General features: G+C 34.7%; 1 protein-coding gene across 1 annotated transcript; it reads left to right on the top strand.

Moving 5' to 3' along the window:
• The first annotated feature begins 3,912 nt into the window (after nucleotides 1-3,912).
• On the top strand, nucleotides 3,913-6,278 carry LOC131639484 (uncharacterized). The gene is made up of 3 exons (XM_058909976.1): nucleotides 3,913-4,230; nucleotides 4,495-4,779; nucleotides 4,830-6,278. The coding sequence occupies exons 1-3, from the start codon at nucleotides 3,913-3,915 to the stop codon at nucleotides 6,276-6,278; spliced, it is 2,052 nt and encodes a 683-aa protein (XP_058765959.1).
• The last annotated feature ends 1,427 nt before the right edge of the window (nucleotides 6,279-7,705 follow it).

Genomic DNA, 7,705 nt, shown 5'->3' with positions numbered 1-7,705 from the left:
CTTATTATTTAATATTTAATTATGTATACACATTTTTATTGCTATTTTATACTGTATAAAAATGTATCAGTTTCATTATTCTCTTTAAGTGAAAAAAAATATAATTCAATAAAAAGAAGTATTATTATTAAGAATCATAAATAGAATCTATCAAGTGAAAGCATTTTATAATAAGAGATGACAGAGATAAATATCAATCATTGAATTCATTAACAAAGAATATTAAGACATTAATGTGACTATTAATTTCTTTTTCTTGATGAATCCAATGGTTCATATTTGTCCCTCTCATCTCTCATTATAAAATACTCACTTGATATACTTCGGAATCATAAATTATTTAAAATTAATATTTGGAATTGCATTTTTTTCAAAAAAGATATGAAGAATTATTTGAGATGTAAAAAAAATTGAGGACAACTATTTTATTCTACCAAAGTATGATACTAAGATGTGATATAATTAAAATAAACAGAATTATTTTAACAAATATGATATGAGCATTAAAAGAGAAATATTATTAAATTAATAATTGCCTTTTTAAAAAAAAAAGAGTGTTATAATAGTATTTTTATTTAATAATATTAATATTTTGTGGATTAATATATAATTATATTAATTATCTTAAAATACAACAAAATTACATATTTTTAATCAAATTATCATTAAATATTCTTTGGATTAGTATATATTATTATTTTTAAATCCTGTATAGTATTCTAGATTAATTATTAAATAAAATTTATTATCCATCAAATTATTTTTAACCGATATTATTATTTTCAAAATGCAATAAATTAAATATTTTATTTCTTAAAATATAATGCAAATTAATTTTGATAATGATTATATAAAACTAATAAAGAGGGTTATAGAAAGAAAAATTAATTTATCAATTTATTCCATTAATTCCTATGAATTAAGATTTAATGGTTAAGATTAATTGTTCCCATTTCTCACCATAATCAAGTGTTCTCATCTGTATTTAATTGATATATTTTATTTCCTTTTTAAATATTATAAACACTATTAGTATTTCAAAATGATATTTTTTTTCACATTTTCTGTCATTCCTTCTTTTTATTTTTCCGTTTTTGATATCTTAAATTTAATTTATATTATAATTTTACTAATTTTAAATTATACATTTAAGATTTAAAATAAAAATTATTATAATTTGTAATAAGAAAATTTATTTCTATGATTATGTTATGCATAATAATAATAATAATAATAATAATAATAATAAAACTCTTTTTTATTAAACTAATTATAATATTTTATCATATTTATTCAAAATTTACTAAAAAATATGCCGCAACAAATTATTAACTATAATAATAATAACAGTAATAATAATGAAATATTATTTTACTTTATTTTGTTTATATTTTTTTTATATATTTTTCTATATATAATTAACAAATTTTTAATTTAAAAATATTTTTTAACATAGTATAATCATCTCAATAAATGGTATAAATAAATTTAAAAAATTTTCAATATTACTTTGATCCTATTTCTTAAATATTTTTATTTAAATTTTAATTAACTAATATATAAAATTAATTCTAATTTAAATTTAATATTTATGGAATAAGATCAAAGTTATATTAATAAAATTCTGGGTGAGATCTAGGGACAACAAAATTCTGGTACTATGGAGAAGGAACTGTTAGTGTTTGGGAATAGACCATCCATCCCGGATGGCTCTAACTATGACTACTGGAAACCTCGTATGGTAGCAGTCATAAAGTCTGTGGACATCAAGGCCTGGAGAGCTGTGGAAAGCGGATGGAAACATCTTAAGAAGGTTATGGAAGATGGAACAACTGTTCTAATTTCTGAAGCACAATGGAACAAAACTGAAGAAGAGGTAGCTTTGGGCAATTCCAAGGCCCTAAGTGCCTTGTTCAATGGAATTGACAAGAACATATTCAGGCTTGTGCAACACTGTGAACTAGCTAAAGAAGCTTGGGATATTCTCAAAACAGCACATGAAGGCACATCGAAGGTAAAGATGTCGAGACTTCAAATGCTTACCACTAAGTTTGAAAATCTCAAGATGAAAGAGGATGAAACCATTTATGAGTTCTATATGAATGTCCTTGAGATTTCAAATAACTCATGAGCCTTAGGAGAAAAAATGTCTGAATAAAAATTGGTAAGAAAGATCCTCAGATCACTGCCTAAGCGATTTGATATGAAGGTGACTGTCATAGAGGAAGCCCAAGACATCAGCAACTTGAAGCTGGACGAACTAATTGGATCTCTACAAACCTTTGAGTTGAGTATCTGTGAGCCTGTTGAAAAGAAGAACAAAAGCATAACTTTTGTTTCCAACAAAGATGATAATTCAAGAGAAAGCAATGGTGGAAGTGATGAAAATCTATCAGAAGCCATAGCCATGTTTGGAAAAAAAGTTCAACAGATTTATTAAAAGGGTTGATCAGAAGTCCAGACCCAATGTCAAGAACACTTCCAATGACATCAGCAATAACTATGATCCAAGCATAAGACTCAAAGCTGAAGAGAGGCCCAATCAAGGGAAAGGGGTTCAGTGTCATGGATGTGAAAGATTTGGACACATTAGAGTTGAATGTCCTACCTACCACAAGGAGCAAAAGAAAAGACTGTCGGTCACTTGGTATGATGAAGACTCTGATTCTGAAGAAGAAACTGCAAGACATGTCACAGTTCCAACAAGAGTCTATGCATCTGATGATGATTCCAGTGATGATGAGCTAACCTTTGATGAACTTGCTGCCTCATAAAAGAAGTTGTGTGTCAAGAATGCTGAAGTCTGCAAACAAGTGGAGAAGCAAGAGATAATCATAAGAGAGTTAGAAACTGAGAATAATAGACATCTTGCAACCATAGAATCTCTCAGTAGTGAAGTAAGCATGTTGAACTACAAACTTGATCAAATGACCAAGTCCTTCGAAATGCTGAATAATGGAACTTATACTCTAAAGGAAATTCTGGAGTCTGGACAAAGAACAGGAGATATGTCCGGGGTAGGATTTGTGGTTAAAGAGGAATTCACCTCTTGGTTCAGGAGAGAAAAGCCTGAAACTTGTGTGACTAACCAGATGTCAGCTCCAATGTCACAAAATCAAGGAAACAGAAGAAGGAGCCATTCAAAGAAGAAATTCCAAAAATGGAGGTGTCATCATTGTGGAAGATTTGGTCACATAAAGCCATTCTGTTTCAGACTATTTCGATACCCAAATCAAATTCATCAAGCCAAACCTGAATATGATACCTGTAACAGAAAGCAACGGTCGGTGGCTAAGAATGTTGCTCTAGTAGCACACACTTCTCTAAGAATGCCTGCCAAAGAAGATTGGTACCTTGACAGTGGTTGCTCAAATCATATGACTGGGAGAAAGAACTCACTAGCATACCTGAAACTTGAGGGAACCAACTATGTGACTCTTGGTGATGGAGAAATAAGAGAAGTCAAAGGTTTTGGCAAGACAGAAGGTCAGGGTGTTCCTAATCTAAATAATGTCTTACTTGTAAAAGGACTGGCTACAAATCTTATAAGCATCAGCCAACTATGTGATGAAGGATTCAATGTCAGGTTCACTAAAGAGGAGTGTATTGTCACTAATGAAGCAAATGAAGAAGTCATGAAGGGATTTAGGTCTAAAGATAATTGCTACCTATGGAAGCCTAACACCCCAAACTACCCCTCGGACTACTCCATGATCAGAGAGGAAATAAAAGTTGACTGCCAAGAATCTGACGAATCTGATGAAGAATCATATGTTGGAGATCTCACCATAAGTGAACTAGCTGCTGGTTTTACTGAGACATGTCTAATGAATGAGAAACTGTGTGCAAGAGTAAGGGAGTACAGAAGTATCAATAGAGCCTAACACCCCAAACTACCCCTCGGACTACTCCATGATCAGAGAGGAAATAAAAGTTGACTGCCAAGAATCTGATGAATCTGATGAAGAATCATATGTTGGAGAGCTCACCGTAAGTGAACTAGCTGCAGGTTTTACTGAGACATGTCTAATGAATGAGAATCTGTGTGCAAAAGTAAGGGAGTACAGAAGTATCAATAGATTCCTGCTAGAAGAAAGAGTAAGCCTTATGATAGACATTACTGATCGCGAAAGAAAACTAGATAAGTCAAATATGCGCAATGATTCTAAAAGTCTATCTGAAAGTAATGTCATAGAGAATGTTTTAACAACATCTGAAGACATTGTGAAGGTAAAGGGTATGTTAGGTATTTGTAACCAAAACATATTATAGCAATTAACCTATGTGGGGGAATACTTTTTGGACTTTTTAAATATCCACGATTTGAAACTTCCCTCACTCAGTATGCATATAAAGCTCCCTCGCTCTCCTATTCTTCTACAAACGGCAAACATCCCTGTTGGTCCTTCTCGCTACTTATGAAGGTTGAACTGCTCGGATTCTTCTCACAAGCGTGACACAAGTTATGTCTCAAAGAGTTTCAAAATGTCTCAGCAATCGTGTGATGCATCTCCCGTATCTGACTCGGCAACACCGGATGAGTCCTCTAACTCTAATAGGAGTCTAGAGGTTGTACCTTTAAGGACGATTAGTAGTGATGATGTAAAGGCCACAAAGCCTAAAACAGCACATGCAAAACGGCCCAAGGAGGGTATTCATAACAAGGGCGCCAAACCTTCTGCATCTAATACCATAGAGGAACTTACTAAAGAAGGAACCAGATATGTCGATAAAGCAATTACCAGAATTGTTACACGCATTCTGAATGAAAATCATCAAGTTCCTGGGATAACTGTCCATCTTCAAACCATAATGCCTGATCCCTCAAGAACACCAGTAAGGCTGAAGTTGCTCACACCTCTGGTTGTGACCCAACTGAAGAGGAGATCATTAAGAATGGACTAGGAGGTGCTGAGAATACCAATGTTACTGAGGATGTCAATGACATCGAAGAGAATAAGCACACTAAGGTCAATACTGAAATAGGTACCAATGTGGTAGACTTAGATGAGTATTCTGACGACGAGTTGCTTGCCTCATTAAATCCTAGTGTAGCCAACAGGCTGATGACTAGAAGAAAAGCCAAAGCTATTTCCCAAAGTTCCCCTGAAAAGAATGCAGAAGCTAAGAGCACTGTTAAAGACTCTGTCAAGAAGAAGAGTACTTCTGCTGGTCCTATCAAGAGCAGAGTTGTGGCTAAGAGTGTAGGGGTTGGTCCCTCAAAGTCCTGGAGCAAGGTTGTTCCAAAGAAAAGAAAGGAGAGGGAAATTGTTGAATATGAGTCTGATGTTGAAGGGGATGTCCCTAACATTCCATCAAGGAAGAAGCCTACAACAAGCAAGCTTGCTGCAAGTATTCCTGAAATACCTATTGATAATGTGTCATTCCACTATGCCTCTAGTGCCAGCAGGTGGAAATATGTGCTCAAAAAGAGACCGGCTGTTGAAAGGGAGTTGGCTCCAAATTCTCTTGAGAACAAGGAAATCTTAGAGCTAATTCAGGAAGCTGGACTATTAAAAACTGTGTGCAACCTTCCCAAATGTTATGAGAGGCTGGTAAAAGAATTTATGGTGAACCTATCTGAAGATTGTGGAAACAGCAAGAGTGTGGACTTCAGAAAAGTGTTTGTGAGAGGTAAGTGTGTTTCGTTCTATCCTTCTGTGATTAATAACTTCTTGGTAAGAACAAATGAAGCTCAACCTGAGCTTGAAGTGACAGACAACAAGGTTTGTCAAGTGATCACAGCCAAGCAAGTAAAAAGCTGGCCCTTAAAAGAGAAACTAACTGCAAGTAAGCTGAGCATCAAGTATGCAATGCTTCACAAGATAGAAACATCTAATTGGGTACCAACAAATCACAAGTCCACTATTTCAACTGTTCTTGGCAGATTTTTGTATGATGTAGGAACAAAGGCAAAGTTTGACTATGGAACATATATTTTTGACCAAACTATGAAGCATGCTAGAAGCTTCAGTGTTAAGGGTCCAATTGCCTTTCCATCCTTCCTGTGTGGCATAATTCTGACTCAGTATCCCAACATTCTCAATGAACATGATGTAGTATGCAAAAGAGAAAGCCTATTGGCTTTCCACTATAAATTGTTTCAGGGTACGCATGTTCCAGACATTGTCATGACATCGGCTGAAACATCCAAGTCTGGAGCATCAGCCAGCAAAGCAAAAGTCATAGCAATGTTAAACGAGACCTGCAAAGAGCTGGAAGCTAGGAAGATATCCCTTGAAAAGATGATAAGCACTCTGGAAATGGATGAGAATTAGGAATTTGCAGATGCTGTAGAGATGGCAGATGAAGATGAATAAGAGAAGGAAGTAGAACCTAAAGAAGATGTGGAAGAAGTGAGTACCAGTCCTACTGATGGATCTGAGAAAAGAAGTTATGCAGACACCTCAAGTCGGTCTGACTCTGGGCAGTAAATGCGGCTAGAGTTCTGTTTGTTTCTTTTGCTTTTTTTTGTTTTGCCCTCTTTCGTTTAGTTTTGTTTGCATTTTATTCGATTTAGTTCAGTTTAAGTTTTGTTTGAACCTATTTGAATTTTGGAGAGAAGACAGTAGTTTGCTTTGGCAACTTTTATGGCCAAACAAGGGGAGAAGTAGTAATGTCACCCCAAGACAACAAGTATGGTGTTGTGTGATCAACAAATCTGATGTGCTTATTTTTGTGTTAATCTGTTTGTGCTTGTGCTGCTCTTGTGGTGTGGTTGGTTTTGATTTGTTTGAGCACTATGTGCATACTGGTGGTGTATGTTGTATGTACTGTATTAGCTCTGTTTGTGTTTGGTTTGTTTCTGCTGCAAGTGTTTCTCTGATATGGTGTGACAGATTGTTTTAGCCAAAAATTTGCCAAAGGGGGAGATTGAAGATGTTTTTCATGTTGGTTGCATTTGTGGTAAAACATACCTGAGTGTTTAATGTCTTGACTGATGTCATGACATGTTTGATATTGTGTTATGCAGGCTGCATATGTGTTAAGCTAATACAGGTTCTGTAGTGAATGTCATGAGCGATGTCATGACATCCTTGTGTGACAGCAGGAGCTGTTATATTTTATTAATTGTGTTTCTTGATTTCTCTCAATCTACAATTTAGGAAACCTTTTATTGTGTGCTGAATATTTCGTCCAGAAGATTTCGCTAACAGCACATACTGTAAAAACCATATGGCGTATAAATTAGGTTAACTTGGTTAACCCTAATGTGTTTCTAAAAAAGCCCAAGGCCCAAGAGCTGCATATAAAAAGTCTGCAGTCCTAATTTGGAACGCAGAGAGAGTAGATTGTTAATTGTGAAGAACCATAGCTCTGTAGCTGTCTCTTGTACTCCAAGCAATTTTCTTTGATGATTGCGTTGGAATAGGTTATGTTTGTTAATTGTCACTCTAAGCTTTTAAGCACGAGTGTGTGTCTCTTGATTGAAGCTTTTAAGTAGATCAAGGTGTGTTTTTGAAGTGTGTCTTCTCTCTGAATTTGTTTAATGTGTATTTGAAATCATTACTGTGATTGAGGGGGAGTGAGCGGAGATACTCAGGTCTAGGAATAGATTGGAATTACATTGGGTAGGTTTTAAGTGAGAAGTTGTAAACGGGGGAGTTTAACTCCGAATTAATTCTGGTTATATTGGATTCCCTCCCTGGCTTGATAGCCCCCAGAGTAGGTATTGTTGTATACCGGACTGGGTAAACAATTCTGT

The sequence above is a fragment of the Vicia villosa genome, unplaced genomic scaffold, assembly GCF_029867415.1.
Source record: "Vicia villosa cultivar HV-30 ecotype Madison, WI unplaced genomic scaffold, Vvil1.0 ctg.002659F_1_1, whole genome shotgun sequence".
In the NCBI taxonomy this organism is placed as follows: Eukaryota; Viridiplantae; Streptophyta; class Magnoliopsida; order Fabales; family Fabaceae; genus Vicia; species Vicia villosa.
Note: the sequence above shows the minus strand (reverse complement) of the source record. Positions and strands in the feature narration are given on the sequence as shown.

What these genes read in the sequence shown, in the direction of transcription:
- LOC131639484 (XM_058909976.1), top strand. Translation starts at nt 3,913, where the DNA reads ATGATCAGAGAGGAAATAAAAGTTGACTGCCAAGAATCTGATGAATCT. An exon ending in CATCTGAAGACATTGTGAAG is followed by an intron (nt 4,231 to 4,494) that starts GTAAAGGGTATG and finishes AAAATGTCTCAG; the next exon opens with CAATCGTGTGATGCATCTCC. An exon ending in TTCTGAATGAAAATCATCAA is followed by an intron (nt 4,780 to 4,829) that starts GTTCCTGGGATA and finishes TGATCCCTCAAG; the next exon opens with AACACCAGTAAGGCTGAAGT.